Source organism: Carassius carassius, chromosome 48, assembly GCF_963082965.1.
Source record: "Carassius carassius chromosome 48, fCarCar2.1, whole genome shotgun sequence".
Classification (NCBI taxonomy): domain Eukaryota; kingdom Metazoa; phylum Chordata; class Actinopteri; order Cypriniformes; family Cyprinidae; genus Carassius; species Carassius carassius.
The window spans coordinates 3,643,472-3,662,842 of record NC_081802.1 but is presented as its reverse complement, the minus strand read 5'-3'; the positions used below and the strand labels follow the sequence as shown (position 1 = coordinate 3,662,842).

At 36.1% G+C, this 19,371-nt stretch overlaps 2 protein-coding genes across 3 annotated transcripts; one reads left to right on the top strand and one right to left on the bottom strand.

Annotated features, from left to right (window-relative positions):
* Positions 1-2,533: 2,533 nt before the first annotated feature.
* Positions 2,534-8,099, top strand: LOC132131729 (uncharacterized). Of its 2 annotated transcripts, XM_059543822.1 has the most exons (14): positions 2,549-2,602; positions 3,279-3,439; positions 3,523-3,736; positions 4,036-4,111; positions 4,394-4,668; positions 4,758-4,895; positions 5,373-5,452; positions 5,597-5,677; positions 5,755-5,969; positions 6,157-6,250; positions 6,334-6,496; positions 6,583-6,683; positions 6,815-6,965; positions 7,328-8,099. In XM_059543822.1, exons 1-14 carry the CDS (start codon positions 2,567-2,569, stop codon positions 7,451-7,453), a joined length of 1,911 nt encoding a protein of 636 aa, XP_059399805.1. In that variant the 5' UTR covers positions 2,549-2,566; the 3' UTR covers positions 7,454-8,099. The 2 variants fall into 2 exon arrangements, with proteins under 2 accessions (XP_059399806.1, XP_059399805.1); XM_059543823.1 differs by lacking the exon at positions 3,279-3,439 and having other exon boundaries at positions 2,534-2,602.
* A 3-nt stretch (positions 8,100-8,102) lies between these two features.
* LOC132131732 (uncharacterized) lies at positions 8,103-11,947 on the bottom strand. The gene is made up of 7 exons (XM_059543827.1): positions 11,857-11,947; positions 9,699-10,399; positions 9,369-9,414; positions 9,179-9,270; positions 8,875-8,985; positions 8,487-8,763; positions 8,103-8,395 (listed from the first exon to the last, which is right to left on the bottom strand). The coding sequence occupies exons 1-7, from the start codon at positions 11,890-11,892 to the stop codon at positions 8,189-8,191; spliced, it is 1,470 nt and encodes a 489-aa protein (XP_059399810.1). The 5' UTR covers positions 11,893-11,947; the 3' UTR covers positions 8,103-8,188.
* Positions 11,948-19,371: the final 7,424 nt, after the last annotated feature.

Sequence of the window (19,371 nt, the reverse complement as noted above, 5' to 3'; positions counted from 1 at the left end):
TATAATACAGTACAATAAAATACATGCATTAAAAACAAAACTAAAATGTAATTAATTTAATGGCATCATACTGGTGTTACTGCAATTCAAAAAACCCCAAAACTGTCCTAATTGCAGTTCTTTCTCAATTATTGTAGTAATACTTGCCTTCTTGATCAGTTTTTCAGTTGATTGATCATGCAAAGTGCATGAGAAGTGCACATCTCATGCACTTTTGTTGTGAGTGTGTTAGTTTGAAGGTGTCTAGTGAAAAAAAAAACAGGGTTACTACACTTTTACTGTCATGAACCCATGGTTCATTTCTGTAAGGGAAGATGAAATTCTTCACATCTGTTTGCAATTTATTCTTTATTTCCTATTTAAAACATAGAATGCATTGCAGAATGCAGAAAACATTAAAATGCATTAGAGATCAAATGAACTAAGGCACATTTTGGATTTCTCTTTCATCTAGTCCAGCTAACGATTTTTGGTTCCCTGAATGTTCTTCAATGGTTGCTCAAAATAACCAAAAGGCAACCATAACATAGCATTAGGGGAACGTTCTGTGTTGATGGACACACACCTGAGTCAACTCATCAGCTCATATTTAGCCTAGAGACTGCGAGACCCAAAATGAGTGTTTGACAAAATATGTGGGTCTGAGGAGAACTGGTTTCAATCATTAAGTCATTTTGCTGCATTAAAATAATAATCTGTCTACTTTAATCATGTCCGAGTAGCCTGTAATATGGATAGGCAGAGTTTACGTGGGCACTGAATAAATACATTCATACATACAGTACATACATATTCCATTATCTACTGAAATATTTGAGGTGACAGCAATTATAAGAGGTGTCCAAAACATAGTTTAGACCTACTATCGAGTGCACAATGGAGCATGATTATGTAGCTTTCACAAAGCAGTCACAATAGGACTTCCTGTTCTGCATTCGCCCGTTCAAACCACAAATGTTGCCAGGCGAGATGCAGCTGAAGCAAAAATGACATGAGCCGTGTTTGTTGTTTGTTTTACACTTGTTTCAGAGCTTCGGTGTCGAACGTCACATTACTAGCAAACTGAGACAAGCTTATTGTTTTGACACCGACTTCTCACTCTAGGTTACTTTCGCTTTCACTTTAGCAATATGTTGACTTAAAGATTCAACTGGTTTAACTATATGTATGCAAACCCAGACACACACACACACACACACACACACACACACACATATATATATATATATATATATATATAATTTTTTTTTTCTTGGTGTTGATAGAGATATATTACCAGTGTCAGTGATGGAGGGAGATTCAGTCACTCTATACACTGATATTAAAGTAAAGCAGCAGAGCAGAATTAGATGATATTTTATTTGTATATCTCATGTTAACGGAGATCTCAGTTATATCTGTACAGGTGTTGAGTGTAATGAAGGAACTAAGAGATTCAGAGACAAACTGAAGCTGGATCATCAGACTGGATCTCTGACCATCACGAACATCACAAACACAGACTCTGGACTTTATAAAATATAGATCATCAACAGCAGAATCAGTCAAAATGCCTTCATTGTTTCTGTGTGGTGAGTAATTTATTCAATTCTAAAAGCTTATTATATAAATATATAAAGTTTTAAAATATCATTTTTTCCAGGTTTTATTCAAATTTATCCATTTAAAGCACATTTGCTGTACTGAATTATAGCACATAAGTACAAAAAAAAAGAAAGAAAAACATGAAAAAAAGATCATGGGATCTTAATTTTAAACTACCCAAGCTACTAAACTACTTTTATCAGAGTAGTCAGATATAAGAGCTGAACAGACTTATTTCTGTTATATCTTATTAGTATTATTCTTTTTACAGTGGAAATCAACTATTTGTGACCCTAAACCAAAAAAACAGTCTTAAAGGGTTAGTTCACCCAATTTGCAAAATTATGTCATTAATAACTCACCCTCATGTCGTTCCAAACCAGTAAGACCTCCGTTCATCTTTGGAACACAGTTTAAGATATTTTAGATTTAGTCCGAGAGCTCTCAGTCCCTCCATTGAAGCTGTGTGTACGGTCTACTGTCCATGTCCAGAAAGGGAAGAAAAATATGGAGTAAAAATAGGGACGTATATATCTGCAAAATAAAACAATGTTTTGCAAAAAAAAAAAATGTTTTGCAAAAAAAAAAATATGTTTTGCAAATAAAAATAGAGTATTGAGAAAAAAAAATGCTTTTTTGCAAGTAAAAAATATAATTGCAAAAGAAAAGTTAACCACTGGGAGAAAAAAATAAAGTTTAGCAAAGTAAAACTTCAGCAGCATTGACTTTGCAACACATATTTCCCTTTGCGCCGCTCCTTTAAATCCGCGTTTCAGTCATCTGTGCCTCTGCGGCGCAAGTTTTCCTTTGCGCTTCATTTTTCTATGTGCCTCGCTTTGTGTCCCTGATTTGACGTGGGGGAGGGGTCAAGAGGTTGGGGTGTGTCTCAGAGCCGTTAGGGTGTGTACAAGGGATGAAGGGAAGGCGCGTCCTTCTTGTTACCGTCATCAGCGCGAGCCCCAGACCGAGTGGATCGATCGAAATGGCAGAGCAGAGACATGCGGGTGATGGATCACAGGTATGTATTATTGATCGCTTTCTTCAAGTTCACTAGATAGACTGATAACTATATGTAACTATGTGTATCAGCGCGTTTGCTCAAGTTAAGTAAGTTAGAGATCAATTAATGTGGCGATTAGCTAATCGCCGACGCAACGTTAAGTGTGTCGGCGGCTGTACATTTCTCTCAATATACACACCTTTCACGTTGATTAATAAATAATAATTATTATTCTCCACGCCCTAGTTGTATTATGGACTATAAGCGATGCCAAAGGTGTTTCTCAAAATATACTGTAAATTGAAAACAAATGCCTTGTATGTGCAAACATAATTTGAAATAAACCTCTTTCTGATTCCGAACAAGTTGATTTATATACAGTAGGTCACATCCCTATAGACTATGTTTAAAAGCTGTGATGTTTATATGATACATTGTTAATGCACTTGTTCTAGATCAGTTGTGTGAAACTCAATTCCTGGAGGGCCACAGCTCTGCACAGTTTAGCTCAAACCAGCTCCATCCCACACCTGTTTGGAGGTTTCTAGTAATCCTGAAGATCTTGATTAGCTGAATCAGATGTGTTTGATTAGGGTTTGAGCTAAACTGTGCAGAGCTGCAGCCCTGCAGGAACTGAGTATAAAACCCCTTATCTAGATAATCCTATATGATTTTGTCATGACATATTTAACAGAGAGAATATTCAGATGTCTGTACAGCTGCACAGAATTTAATAGGTCTTCTGACCCAAAGCCTTGGTCAGATTCAGTCAGCTCAGGGTCAGCAGCAGCAGCCACAACAACGACAGCAGCCTCCTGCTATTTCTCAGCCTCGAATAGAGCAGGATATGGCCAGGTTGCCGCATCCACATCTAATTATTTTAACAATTGTCTTTTGAATGTTTAATATTATAATTAACATTGTTTTATTATTTGTAGATCTTTTCCTGGGATGTTTAAAAAATCAAAGAAGAAAACTCCAAATCCACAAATACATGTGAAAGCCACACCTTGGAAACCATTTGCTGTTTCCATATATTTAATGAGCAGCAACACTGACACCTCACCCACACCTTCTGAAGAGCTTGAACTACTCCAGGCCGGACTAGGAAAACGGGTGATTACAATTTCATCCAATGTGAACCATTCGGATGTAAGTTCATTTTATAGTACAATCTAATTTGTTAGTTTGTGCCATCTGATTTTAGAGCAGGATTATTTCTATATCACCCTGCGAATAATATATAATTAACTGCTTCAAAGTAATATTCCACTTTCAAAACATGCTGAGATGAATGAACATAATTTGCTTAGGCTAAACATAGTAAAATGTGAATTAGTATGTATAAAAATGACAAACAAATGCACGTAAAATTTTCAATGTGATAAAGATTTAGTTTTTACTTTGTGTGGTTGTTTGAGAACCCTTGTTCTGTTTCATGTTTATTTCAGTTATGCAAGCTCCTTGAAGCTGAATTTCCAAAGATGAAGTCACTTACTGGAGGGTGGTTACTTTATAAGGCACCAGGTATGCTGTACTGTCTACCAGAACAGACACAAACATGAATATCTGAGTAGAGTATACTGTAGTGTAAGTAATTTCCATAGGTAGTTATTAATTGAACATTTCCCCGGGCATTCTAACCTTAAATCCCAGGCTACATCCTTTTTTAATAATAGTACACAGGGAAGTGTTAATAGAATATGGGAAGCACTGTTTTTTGACATCGTTTTAACTACAGTATAAAGCCCAATTATATAGTAAAGACCTTTTATTGCTGGATTTGTTAATGTGTTTTTAAATTATCAGGTGGGAATGGAAGAAGAAAGCTTACTGTTGTCCCTCCAGACTCAGAGGGTTATACAGGCAGCCTTCTCAAAATGGCTACCACCGCTGGAAGAACAGCACTGTATATGGTCCCTCTTCAAGATGAGTTATGTCTTGATCCACTGCCATTCTCAGCAGAAGAGTTTGCGAAGATGCCAAAGGTTGAGTGTCGTACTTGTAAAACCACAATGCCACTACCAGTTTTGTACTTGCATGTTAAATCTTGTGGTGGCTGCACACAGTCAGCTAATGATGAGGTATGTTGTTTACACAACATTTACACAAATGTTGTTTTTCAGTTAAGTTTTCTTTTAGGCAGAATATATATCTCGTTTTGTCATTTCAGACTACTGAAGATGATGATGATGATGTAAAAGTAGTTGGTGAGATTACCAGAGCAGTTACCCCTACAGCCCCAGCTTCTACACCTACACCCACCACTTCAATACAAACTTGTTCTCCTACACCCACCACAAGTTTTGAGGTGAGGTTTTAATTTTAATATAAGTGCATAAGGACCGGTGCAGTTAGTAAAATTAATTAGATGCCAAGTTAAGATTTTATTACTAACGGTAATGGTATTTTCTTTGTAGTGCCTTATTGTCAAGCACTTTTGATTAGTTGATTGTAATTATACTGTCTCTCATTGGTACATAAAGACCATTTTGCAAGAGGTAAATAACACTGGTTGAGAAGAATGCCCTATTTTTATAGTTTTAAAACACTACACAAATGTTAGAAGTCAATACAATTTACTAAACATTTAGAACTGAATCAGAATGTTTTTTGTAAAGTTAAAAAAACTGAAACAGCGAGTGCTTGTTTAGATCTTGCAAAATACTTGGTGACCAAAGTATTTAAAGTGACCAATTAAACAAATTGGATTTTGGAAATAACCAATTGTGTTTTAATTGGGATTTTATTGTATAATACTTAATCAGTTGTCCTTTTGCCATTATAGGATGAGGGACAGTGTCCCATTTGTTTAGACACATTTTCACAGACAGAGTTGCCCATGCATGCAAGTGTTTGTGGAGATAGGTAATTTTTAATGATTTGAAAAGTTATTTCATTTACAGACATTTAATAAGGTATGTATTAAAAACATGTTTTAGGTATTATAAGTGTATATAACATGTTGTAAATGTTCTAAGAAGTCAATCTAACCATTGGGTATATACTCAGTATATTACAGACACTGGATTATGAGAGCAGTCCTCCGTGTGGCACACCAGTACAGCAACACCAAGGCCCAGACATGAAATGGTACAGTCTATTTATTACATTTTAACAACCCTGAGACATCTGAATTCTTTACTAATCTTTTTATCCTGTTTTTATAGTCCAGATGATGTATTGCGTTTGTTGGCAAGAAGGGTAGATGACAGCAAGGATTTCAAGATCTGTGTTTCTCGAACTGACTTCTATCAAAGAGCTATGGTGCAGTGGCAAAGACAAAAGAGAGGAACCCCGGGCAATACTTTGCGTGTAACATTTTTGGGGGAAGCAGGTGTTGACACAGGTGCCATTCGTAAGGAATTTCTTTCAGGCAAGTTAGGTTCACAATCACATTATTAGGTTTTTAAATTCATCGTAACAATTTAAAGTTTAGAAAAACAATAAACAGTTACCACATGTGTCATTATGAGATTTGGTATGTTTTAATGTGCTTATAATTGTACAATGTAGTAAATAACATTCTTTTTTAACATGTACATTTGTATATTTGTTTGTAGATTTGATAGGTGAGATTGAGAAACACCTCTTTGAGCATAGAGGACACCAGAGAGGGAAGAGCCCCATCTACTCCCTAAGTAATCTGGAGAATGGATTTTTTAAGTTAGTAATATTTTACATTATAGTAACATGTCAGTTGTCATTTTTGCATACAACTAAATATTACTTTGTATTTTTTCTTTCAGGACTGCTGGAGAAGTGTTTTCGGTTAGTCTCGCTCAGGGTGGGCCTGCCCCCCGTTTCTTGAGGCCGTGGTGCTTTGATTATCTCTCATCTGGAGACTTGGATGAATCAACTCTCACTATAGATGATGTGGATGATGCTGAACTTTATCATTTGATTAAAAAGGTAGTAATTTTTTTCCAAATAAAATCTGATTTCATAAAAGCTTTATTTCTACGCAAGCACACCATTTTACGTGTTTGTGTTTTCAGGTGGAGGAAGAAGAAACCGATCTCTCTGCATGGAATGATCAAATAATTAACTGTGGTTTTACTGGGGCCATTAAACCTGAGAACAAAGAGGCCATAATAAGGTCAGAAAAAGTGTTATAACTTCTTTACATTTGAAACCTTGCAAACGGTTTTAATTTTGCTGCCTACCAGATATACTGATTAGCCACAACACTGTCTATATTATGCTAGAATTTCCTGGTTCTTTTTTCAGATCAATTGTGCTGCATGCAACTCTACGTTTGTTCCCTTTGTTGAAGCAAATCCGAAAAGGTCTTGAAGTCTACAATTTCGTGGACATCCTGGAAAACCATTCAGGACTTTGCCACCAGTTCTTTGTCCCTGATGTGGATGATGATGATAAGGTATCACTAACTGGAATAACATTTTTGCCTATATCTTGTATTTCATTTTAGAAATGGTTTTATTTTAGGAATATTATATATAGGAAAATTATTATTTGCTAAGTTGAAAAATAGTCAAACACTTTGTTCCTTACAAAAAATAATAGTAGAAAATGGATTGCTCTTAATACCTCAGTAATGGTTTCCTGTAGCTTATTGGTTAGATAACAGTGCTAGCATAGCCCAAGGGCTTGGGTTCGATCTCAGGGATTGCACATACTTAAAACAAATGTTATTATAGTAATAAAGTAGCTTTGGATAAAAGTCAAATGCATATGTGTATATGTACCTGAAAATGGAATCCCCCCCCCCCCCCCCCACAGGCTGATGCAGACTTCATCATGCAGAACATTCTTCCGAAAATGTCGGAGAAGGGATCAGTACGAGAGACTTATGAAACAGCTATAATCAACTTTCTGCAAGACTTTCTCCAAGAAATTGAAAGCTGACAGTTGATTTAGTATAAATATTGTTAAAAAAAACTGCAGATTACACAAATTAATGTTAAAATGTAATTGATCTAATTCAGACAATACCAACCCTAGAGATAACAAGTTCTTTTGCTTGTAGAGGATAACCCTGACGGAGACATCCTGCCCTTAACTGTCCCCGGTGTTATGCAATGGCTCACTGGCCAGGGACACAAACCTCTTCTAATGTCAGAACTTAAAGAATTCAAAATTTCTCTTCATTTTGACCATGAGTGTATGCAGAGGATGCCAGAACATAAAATATGCTTCCCAGTTGTAAGTGCCTGTGCCAGAAAAATTACATTTCCCACAGTACACATGGGTGACTACAGTTCTTTTAAATCAGTCATGTTGCAAGCCATTCAGTTTGACGACGGTTTTAACAGAATTTAAAATGCTGCTTAATGTATGGAATTGTACATTTTCAGGAAAAAAACCTTTTATACATTGGTAAATGTTCTTATGGTTTTGAAATTTACTGTGTATGTGTAGAGAACACAACGTGTTACATATTGTAAAATTTTATATCTTAATGCATGTGTTAAGAGAACACAAGTTGTTATACAAGTCTTTTTCTGCTTTAAATATAGCCAATACAAAAAATAAAACAAGCATGCAATGTCAACTTGTTTGTTTTTTATTGAATTGGATGTTAATTTGCTTCTAAATGGATCATTTGGTCACTAGTCATTTCAATGATTGATTTAGTGTCAATTAAGAATGAAGCAGAACAAAATTCAAAACTTCTAAATACTTGTCTCTTCCATAGTTTTGAGAGTGTGAGGTTGGGTTAAAAAAAGTTTGAATTTGGGCCTTAAGTTCTTCAGTTAAGGGGCATTCGACTGGAGGAACTACAATTCCTGTCCACGGCTGGTCAGAGATACTGTCTGTGTCCCAGTCAGAGTCGTCGTCTTGTGCAATCTGTTAAAAGTTGGTAATAGGTTATGGACATTGGGGCAATATCTTGCTTGAACACATTACATACATTAAAAGACACAAATTCTTAAAATACCTCAGATTGGACTGGAGGAGGGACAGGGTTTTGCAGGAGTCCAATTTCCCACAACTGGTCTGGGCTTCTATTACTCTCTGTGCGGAGAGGATGGTTATTCCACCCACTAGTAAAGGAGTCAAGGCTGGCCTGGAGACGAGGCAGGAACACAAACTGACAGCAAAAGAGGTGAAGGCTGTTGGTTGGCTCTAGTAATCCTTCCTCTTCAAGGCTGTGCAAAACATCATAATAGATGTTTGTAACTGCCATCCATATGTCACGCCAAAGGCGCTCAATGCTAAAAATGGAAGAGAAAACAGTGTGTAATGTTGAACACAAGTCATCATTCTTAGAAACAGAACACTTTAACATTCATATCAAACTTTAACTAATTTATCTAGCTGCTTACCGCTGGTTATGCACGCTTTTTCCTGAGATGTAGCTTCCCCTGCCACAACCACGCACAGAAAACATACATCTGGCAATCTCTACATTTTCAACTCCTTGGTCTCCTCGAACTCTAAATGCAAAAAAATTAAATATGACAAGGTATTTTAGAAAAGAAACCTAACAGTATTTAAAAAACGTATGTTAACCATGTTTAAACAAGCAGGGATTCATTTACATTTAGCTTACGCTTTTATCCAAAGTGACATTCACGTTACTGGAGGTAGCAAAGCATTCATACACACTCATGATGTAAGTTGTCTTACCTCAATGGAAACCCATGTCTCTCCACTGACTGAAGGAAGAAACCGAGGGCAGTGGATGCCTTGTTATCGGTTGCAGGTCCAAGGTACATGATCTGAGAGACAAAGTAAAGTTAGACTTATGCATTCCATCAGAAATTTGATTTGTACAAAATTTATAGGCCAACAATGCATTAAAGAAAGAGAAAAATACCTTTCTGGAGTACCCATCAATGGCACCGAATATCACAAGGCCATATCTGATAAAAGATAATCTGTTATTACCAGTTGAAATGCGTATGTAAACTGTAGAGAGAAACTCACATGCATAATAAGTCATTTTTAAGGATTAAAAATATCAAAAAAAATCTTGGGCATTACTTATATTCCTTAATACATTTTCAAAGAATTTAAATAGAATTAGAAAACTCAGAAACTCAAAAATAATGACTTCACATAATGTAATGTGATCACAATATGTGATATTTTCACAGAAAGCGTCACATACTTTAATCAGTAGCATTACAACAATGGCTTGACATACCTTATCAGCTTATGGTTTGTGTCTATGTGAACAACATGAAGAGGGCCCTTGACGGAATAAGTCCTTCTGACTACACATCTCAATTGTGTAATTCTTGCTAGTATTCCAGCAGAGTCCACTCGATGCATGGAATCCCAAACTCTTGTCCATGGCACACGATGACCCAAGGCTTGTAAGTGTCCCTTCATCATTCTATGGCCTAGGTGTGGACTTTTAGCTTTGATTGACCTCACTAGGTTGTCAAGTTCTTCATCTGTGATTTTACTGTAGGTGTCCTTTAGAGAAATGCCATACTCAGTGAGGCGACGTTTGATTGTCCTTGTTGACACACCAAGAAGCTCGGCAATACATGGAACAGATAGCTGCATATTAACTAGGTACTGAAGATGTTCTCTGGAAATAATAAACTTTGGGGGCCCCTTAACTCCAAATTCCACTTCAAGGGCAGTAACAGGTTCATTGTTATTGTCAATATGCCTATCCACTGTGTTTTTCAAGGTTGACAGTTCACCAAGGAGTTCCTCTGGGACTGAAATTTGATCATAGACTGATGAAATGAAGAGAAGCTCATGACTGCATAAAAACTCCAAATAATCTAAATCTAGGGGTAGGCGACTCATTGTATCCTGCAGTTTGGATAGCAGTCTTTCCATGATCATCCTTCCCAGCTGGTGACTTGTGGCATCATTAGGTCCATGGACCTAAAGATAAGAATTTATTTGATTAAATGTATAAAAAATGATTTACAAATTGATATGCGAGTCAGCTAAAGTTAAAACACTCTTAGGAGTTTGGCTGGTGTGTGCGTGTTGAGTTCTGTGCATGCATCTGTGTGTGTTTTGTGCACGATTGTTTCTTATTTGAGTGTTTTCATGATTCTGATCAGTAGGAAGTGCTGCTCTATGTAAAAGCAGTTCGAGTTTGAATCACTTATAACGTGCATTTGAAAAAGCAACACCAGTCGAACATCCTCTCCATTATTATTAATATACTTTATTATCATGAAAATACCTGAGAAGGTTTTAGGAATATTGATAAAATGATGTCCATATGCATCTCCTATAATTAGTTATGTGTGTTATTGTCTTCCTCTACTGCGCTTATTTTGAGTTTTCGCACGAGAGCGACCTCTAGCTTTCGGGTGCAACAGTATTTTACCTATTTCACCCACAAGCTGTTCATAAATCATGTACAATATAATGTCTGTTAATCGTGGCAGCCTTATTTGTGCTGACGCCTAGGTAAAGGTTGCAGCAGTTACTCTTAAAGGAGAACTCCGGTCAATTTTAACATTGAGCTCATTTTTTTGTCAATTTGGAGTGCTGTCAGTACAGAGAACAACGACAAAAATCGGTGTTGCCAACACCGTGTTATCCTCTTTTTAAAATTTGCACCCTGTTGACTTCAATGGGACAATATTTAAACCTGCTTCTAGCCTCTTAACATCCTTGATGTGTCATTACAATTGCACAGGTCATGTGAGTGATTCCTTCAGAGTGAATCTGACTGCAGTAGATGTGAAAGAAATGGATAAAAATGATGTTATTTAAGCCAGCGCATCCTGATTTCGGTTGAAGTCCAAAGTAGTCGATTGTCGAGTTCACGCGCATAGGTTTAGTTAACAATGATCACGCGCGTGAACTCGGCAATCGACTACTTTGGACTTCAACCGAAATCAGGATGCGCTGGCTTAAATAACATCATTTCTATCCATTTCTTTCACATCTACTGCAGTCAGATTAAAAAGAGGATAACACGGTGTTGGCAACACCGATTTCTGTCGTTGTTCTTTGTACTAACATCACTCCAAATTGACAAAAAAATGAGCTCAATGTTAAAATTGACCGGAGTTCTCCTTTAACGTCTCAGGTCAAAGAACTACGGGTCACATGACAACAGAAACGTATGTCTGAATACTATATTGTGCCTTTTTTGCGGATTACATTTAAAGATTTCAGATGCAAAAAGCCTCTACAGGCCCATAAAAAAATGAGATTATGATGTTCAGTGAAAGCTCTCCACACATAGAGCTATGTGTTACTCAAATAATTTTACTTCAAAACCCCGCTAATACCACGCTCTGGCCGGCCTGAAGTATCTGTTATTAATAATATAGGAGTCTAATAATAATAAGAAGAAAGCGATCAATAATACATACCTGTGATCCATCACCCGCATGTCTCTGCTCTGCCATTTCGATCGATCCACTCGGTCTGGGGCTCGCGCTGATGACGTAACAAGAAGGACGCGCCTTCCCTTCATCCCTTGTACACACCCTAACGGCTCTGAGACACACCCCAACCTCTTGACCCCTCCCCCACGTCAAATCAGGGACACAAAGCGAGGCACATAGAAAAATGAAGCGCAAAGGAAAACTTGCGCCGCAGAGGCACAGATGACTGAAACGCGGATTTAAAGGAGCGGCGCAAAGGGAAATATGTGTTGCAAAGTCAATGCTGCTGAAGTTTTACTTTGCTAAACTTTATTTTTTTCTCCCAGTGGTTAACTTTTCTTTTGCAATTATATTTTTTACTTGCAAAAAAGCATTTTTTTCTCAATACTCTATTTTTATTTGCAAAACATATTTTTTTTTTGCAAAACATTTTTTTTTTTTTGCAAAACATTGTTTTATTTTGCAGATATATATGGCCCTATTTTGACTCCATAGAAAAACATCATCAAAGTAGTGCATGTGACATCAGAGGGTCAGTTAGAATTTGTTGAAGCATCGAAAATACATTTTGGTCCAAAAATAGCAAAAACTATAACTTTATTCAGCATTGTCTTCTCTTCCGTGTCTGTTGTGAGAGAGTTCAAAACAAAGCAGTTTGTGATATCCGGTTCGTGAACGAATCATTCGATGTAACCGGATCTTCTTGAACCAGTTCACCAAATCGAACTGAATCGTTTGAAATGGTTCGCATCTCCAATACGCATTAATCCACAAATGACTTAAGCTGTTAACTTGTTTAATGTGGCTGACACTCCCTCTGAGTTCAAACAAACCAATATCCCGGAGTAATTCATTTACTCAAACAGTACACTGACTGAACTGCTGTGAAGAGAGAACTGAAGATGAACACCGAGCCGAGCCAGATAACGAACAAAACATTGACTCGTTCACGAGTTTTTTTTTTTTTAATACATTAAATACATACAATTAGAAGAATATGGTTTTATATAAAGCCTAACTCTAAAGTTTTAAAAATGGTTGTATATATTCAATGTATTCAATTGTTGTGTATGGAAGAACTGAAGTACAAAGTTACAAAGTGTCTGCATCTTGCATTACTAGTCTTAAAGTTCAGCTTCTGAGTCAAACTGAAAGCTGCTGTGGTCGGTTTTCTTCAGAAACGTGGTTTTATCTGCTCAGTGGACAGACACTCTGTGCATGAGAGAACTGGTATTTAGGACATGAAGTCTGTATGTGAAGCTTCTTCCTGCTTTTATGCACAACTCTGACACTTTGACCTACAGGACCAGTGAAACATGACGAGAAAGTGTTGTTGACAAAGAGGTAGATGTACGATAAATAATAGAAACACAATGACCATATTTTAACTCTCTCTCTCTCTCTCTCTCTCTCTCTCTCTCTCTCTCTCTATATATATATATATATATATATATATATATATAGAGTACAGACCAAAAGTTTGGACACACCTTCTCATTCAAAGAGTTTTCTTTATTTTCATGACTATGAAAATTGTAGATTCACACTGAAGGCATCAAAACTATGAATTAACACATGTGGAATTATATATATAACAAAAAAGTGTGAAACAACTGAAAATATGTCATATTCTAGGTTCTTCAAAGTAGCCACCTTTTGCTCTGATTACTGCTTTGCACACTCTTGGCATTCTCTTGATGAGCTTCAAGAGGTAGTCACCTGAAATGGTCTTCCAACAGTCTTGAAGGAGTTCCCCGAGAGATGCTTAGCACTTGTTGGCCCTTTTGCCTTCTGTCTGCGGTCCAGCTCACCCCTAAACCATCTCGATTGGGTTCAGGTCCGGTGACTGTGGAGGCCAGGTCATCTGGCGCAGCACCCCATCACTCTCCTTCTTGGTCAAATAGTCCTTGATGCCTTCAGTGTGACTCTACAATTTTCATAGTCATGAAAATAAAGAAAACTCTTTGAATGAGAAGGTGTGTCCAAACTTTTGGTCTGTACTGTATATATATATATAATTCCATACTGTATCCAGACCCTGGAGCACAAACCAGTCGCTGTGGTATATGTTTAGCATTTGCCTAAAAAAAAATTGTCTGGGTCACAATTATCGATTTTCTTTTATACCAAAAATCATTAGGATATCAAATAAAGATCATGGTCCATGAAGAAATTTTGTAAAATTCCCATCATGATTATATCAAAACTTTTTTTATCAGTAATATGCTTTGCTAAGAACTTCATTTGGACAATTTTGAAAGCAAGTTTCTCAATATTTAGTTTTTTCCTTGCACCCTCAGATTCCAGTTTGCAAACTCTTAGTAAAGGACCTTGAGAATCATTCACCTGCTGTGCAAAAACAAATAAAATAAAATAAAAACCCCAGTTGTATCCAACCTTAAATTCTGCTTACTTATTATGTCATATCTATTAGACAATAAAGACATCATCTACAGTAGTAGATTTTCACTGACGATTGACTGTTGAGATTTGGTAAAACCTCTAAACTGATACATATTATTGACATCAGTGGGTCCATTTTCACACTGTCAGTCAAAATCCAATTATTTGTGCATCCTATTGGAATCACATCTAAATGACTGACTGTCCACACTGTGTACAATATCACACAATCTGATTCATGTGTCTTGTTTTCCAGAATATCTGTATACCAAGTCATCAGTGTCCCAATCTGTAGAGTCAGGGTCCTAGTGCCCCAAATTAATTTACAGGTTGTACACAATTTCACAGTGTGCTTTTTGTTTTGCAAAACTTCAATACCTTCACTAATTCATTCAGACAGTACACATACACTCATTTATAACGCTGCTTAATTATACTAAAAAGTCTCCACTAGTCTGCACCAGGCCACAGTGAAAGAAGGCATGAAACATTATCACTGGACCACAGACTGTCCAACTGTAAATGATTCAATAAATGCTATATACTGGATGAAAATGTGCACTCTTCTCTTACACACTCAAAAGAATGTACTTTTTATTCATGAAATGAGTACATAATTTTAGGGCAATGTACAAGTAGATTAATTTATTTATTTTAGGGATGCATGAAATAAAATGAAAATTCTGGGCCGAAAATTGAAATCAAAACTGCTTTTTGATCATTTAAATAATATAAAATAATTGTATGAGACTTGCATTAACTTTAATTCAACTCAATCATTTTAATGAAACTGAATTTAAAAATAAATACAAGCCAATAAAATACCCACATTTTTATTGTAATTAAGTCAGTAAACTTAGACAGAACATATATTAATATTAAATATCAATATTATTTTCATTCAGTTCTGTGCAACAGAATCAAATTTAACAGATTTTTTTTTTTAATTATCCAAATAATGTATAGTCTTACAACGCTATTATTATCAGAGCATGTGAGCCGAGCAGAGCATCATGAGAGGGCATTGCCCATTCAGTAGGCAATATTCATTCATTTTGTTTTACTTTTTTTGTTGTTTATGATTCCTGCAGAATTATTTGTAATTATTTTTGAGATAACAATGTCCATTACAATCTTTCAAATGAATGATTTTTGAACATTACAGGCCTCTATATTATTACATCCCTTCAGTCATGGCATCAAGCAATGCTTCTTTGCTTTCTCTAGTTCCTTAATCAAGTGTCTTGTGTAAGCAAAATAAAAATAAAAAAAATCTCTAAATGATTCCTGAGCTCTTTGAGTCTTACTGATGCACTTTTGATGGCAGATGGTGGAGTGAATCATGGAAAGGTAGTTCTCTTTCTGTCGGTCATGTTCTACGTTCTACGCAGAGCGGGAATATAAGGAATTTATACACATAAAAACATGATATCAGGGTTTTAAAATAAAACATTTTCAAAAAGAACAACAGGCCTACAGTACGTCAAGATTGTTTAAACCAATGGGCATTAAGCTGTGGGAAAGCAGAAGATCAGAGACATAAAGTGGTCTCTTTAGACAAGCACCCAAAGCACGTGAAGTCTTTTTTTTAACACTAGATGGCGCGATATGCAGAGGTAAGCACACTTTCTATTAAACTGAGTCCTGCTGTTAGATTTAACTAAGCTGCACCATTGTATGACATCCCAATATCAACATTAAACAACTATTTAATATAATAGATGTTCCAGCAATCACTTCACCTCCTAATATGTAACTAAAAAACCCAAAGATGGATATATACAGTACAGACCAAACGTTTGGACACACCTTCTCATTCAAAGAGTTTTCTTTATTTTCATGACTATGAAAATAGTAGAGTCACACTGAAGGCATCAAGGGCTATTTGACCAAGAAGGAGAGTGATGGGGTGCTGCGCCAGATGACCTGGCCTCCACAGTCACCGGACCTGAACCCAATCGAGATGGTTTAGGGGTGAGCTGGACCGCAGACAGAAGGCAAAAGGGCCAACAAGTGCTAAGCATCTCTCGGGGAACTCCTTCAAGACTGTTGGAAGACCATTTCAGGTGACTACCTCTTGAAGCTCATCAAGAGAAAGCCAAGAGTGTGCAAAGCAGTAATCAAAGCAAAAGGTGGCTACTTTGAAGAACCTAGAATATGACAGATTTTCAGTTGTTTCACACTTTTTTGTTATGTATATAATTCCGTATATAATTCCACATGTGCTAATTCATAGTTTTGATGCCTTCAGTGTGAAACTACAATTTTCATAGTCATGAAAATAAAGGAAACTCTTTGAATGAGAAGGTGTGTCCAAACTTTTGGTCTGTACTGTATATTCTCTCTCCCTCTCTCTTCTTTTCTCTTTCTGTAGCTATATATATATATACAGAGGTGGAAAGTAACGAATTACATTTACTCGCGTTACTGTAATTGAGTAGCTTTTTTGTGTACTTCTACTTTTTTAAGTATTTTTTTTAATCTGTAATTTTACTTTTACTTAAGTATATTTAGTTTGAAGTATTGTACTTCGCTACATTTTAAAACACATTAATTACTGAGTAAAAAAAAAATCGCTCCCTGGAAGCTATGTCAGTAAATAATGGGCAGGAGGGCAAACTGGCGCTAAAATCACAAGAAAGATGCAGACGGACAAAACAGGCGTTAGTGGTGCAGACACCGCTGAAAACGAAACCCCGTCATATTCTGAAGTTGAACTTGAAGGAAATGAAGTGAACCCCTGCCCATATTTATACTCTATTATGCTGTGTATGCTGTGCTTGCCTAGGGAGACCAAACTAGCAGTTTATAAAATCTCGACAAGACATCAACCCCACGTAATGTAAAAAAAAAAAAAAAACAACGGTCAAATATGTACTATTGTGTATTATGTATTGTGTTAATCAGCTACAAGTCGGCTGACTCGATTTTCTTCTCATACATTCCCGCAGCGTCACAGTGCATTTCCCTAAAGAAGCCGAGCGACTTCAATGGGGCTGCTTTGAACAGTTTTTTTCTGTGCTCCGAAGCTAGACGGTCATTGGATAAATGCTGCGATTATGTCCCGCCCACGGACGCTCATCGTCTCTGGAGGTGAATGAAGACTGGGCTTCCGCGTGATGATTGGAGGATCTGTCGATCTCCTTTTGACTGACAGCGGTCTGCACCATAAGAAGTCGGTGAAGCTGTTTCACGCTCAGTCCCATGATCGCGGATTTCTCAAGTGTATTCGAAAGACAAACTGCGGCAATATTTCTTGATATTTGTAAAATGCAGAACCACCACAAAATTGAATTGGTAACTAAGATTGAAAATGTGCGCGCGCACGCACACACACACACACACACACACACACACACACACACACACACACACTATAGCCATCTAGTGGTTAAAGTGATTTATTACAATTTTTAAACTGAATTTCCCCAAAAATGGGCAAAAATCTTACATTAAACCTTATAAAATTATCCATGGTATCCCCATGTATGAAAGTTAGAAATCTGGGTCTTTTATGAAGTGAATTTTAACTGAAATGCTTTTTTCTTTTTTTGTAAAAAAAAAAAAAGCCTATTTAAATAAATATTTATTTATTTATAGAAATGTAAAAGATTTAAATCCTCCAAAAACTGTACAAAGTTTAGTAAAAACATAAATGAACAGAGTAAAATTATATTTGTAAAAAATTTAAATATTTTACTATTACAAAATGAAATGTTATTGTCTGGGGTCAAAAAGACCCCGAGTGTCACTACAAATGAAGACCATCAGAGGGTTATAATGTAGGCCGAAAATGAGCTTCCCCTCTTTGAAAGACCAGCAGCCGCCAATGATATATATATATATATATATATTTATATATTTATATTTATTAAATATATATTTATATTTATATATATATATTTATATATATATATATATATATATATATTTTTTTTTTTTACAACAGGACAGCAAACTAAGAGACTTGCATTTTAGACACCATATTGCCGGTTTTTGCTCTATTTCTACAACAAAAATTTATTCCAAACACAGCCACCAAAGCAAAATTTTGCATCTCTGAGCAACATGACAGTGTTTCGTTTCTGAATGAATCAACCGTTTAAATGATTTGGTTCAATCGCAATGACTCACTTATTAACAGTGACTTGCTGACACATACTGGCCATTTTAATTTCACATTTAAAGTATCTTTTGATTTTTTTTTTTTTATAATTAAGTTTTTATAATTTCAAATGAGCATTCAACATTTTATGTCTGGCATATCAAAACATTATTCATGCATTTGTAACTGCAGGTTAAATGCATTCTTGTCCTGCACTAAACAGTGTGTAAATACATCTAAATGCCACGTCCGATGAAGCTTTTGCATTTCCTCTGTATTGAAAAGATGAGTTTGTTGATAATGATTTGCCTGGTAACAGCCCAAATGTTTTATTATTCTAAATAACTGATTCCTTTAATTAAAAACAACTAGTTTGAGATTAATAGACCTATCCCAGGGGTGTCAAACTCAGTTCCTGGAGGGCCGTAGCCCTGCAGAGTTTAGTTCTAACCCTGCTCCAGCACACATATCATGTAGTTTTCAAATAAACCTAAATGATTAGATTAGCTGGATCAGGTGTGTTTAATTAGGGTTATATCTAAACTGTGCAGGACTGTGGCCCTCCAGGAACTGAGTTTGACAACCTTGGCCTGTCCCATTTTTGACTCCCTCCCACTGTTAAAATGTAACTAAGTAATTTTTACTCTGAGTAAATTTTAAATGAGCTACTTTTTACTTTTACTTGAGTTGATTTTTTAGACTGGTACTTTTACTTGTACTTAAGTAAAATTTCATTAATGTAATGGTACTTTTACTTGAGTAGAATATTTTTGTACTCTTTCCACCTCTGTATATATATATATATATATATATATAACCGTTTGGTTCTCTATCTGTATGACAGCAGGCCAACATTTTGTCAGCAGAGTTTGTCATGTTTCATTGTGTTATCAAAAGTAGAACATATCAATTTTATTTGGCTGGACATTACTTAATATCACTGCCACAGAATGAATCACACAGCTGGATCTGATATTAATATTAATGATGGA

What these genes read in the sequence shown, in the direction of transcription:
- LOC132131732 (XM_059543827.1), bottom strand. Translation starts at nt 11,892, where the DNA reads ATGGCAGAGCAGAGACATGCGGGTGATGGATCACAG. An exon ending in ACAAACCATAAGCTGATAAG is followed by an intron (nt 9,415 to 9,698) that starts GTATGTCAAGCC and finishes ATCTTTTATCAG; the next exon opens with ATATGGCCTTGTGATATTCG. An exon ending in AAAAGCGTGCATAACCAGCG is followed by an intron (nt 8,764 to 8,874) that starts GTAAGCAGCTAG and finishes TTCCATTTTTAG; the next exon opens with CATTGAGCGCCTTTGGCGTG.
- LOC132131729 (XM_059543822.1), top strand. Translation starts at nt 2,567, where the DNA reads ATGGCAGAGCAGAGACATGCGGGTGATGGATCACAG. An exon ending in CACCCACCACAAGTTTTGAG is followed by an intron (nt 4,896 to 5,372) that starts GTGAGGTTTTAA and finishes TTGCCATTATAG; the next exon opens with GATGAGGGACAGTGTCCCAT. An exon ending in CTGGAGAATGGATTTTTTAA is followed by an intron (nt 6,251 to 6,333) that starts GTTAGTAATATT and finishes TTTTTCTTTCAG; the next exon opens with GACTGCTGGAGAAGTGTTTT.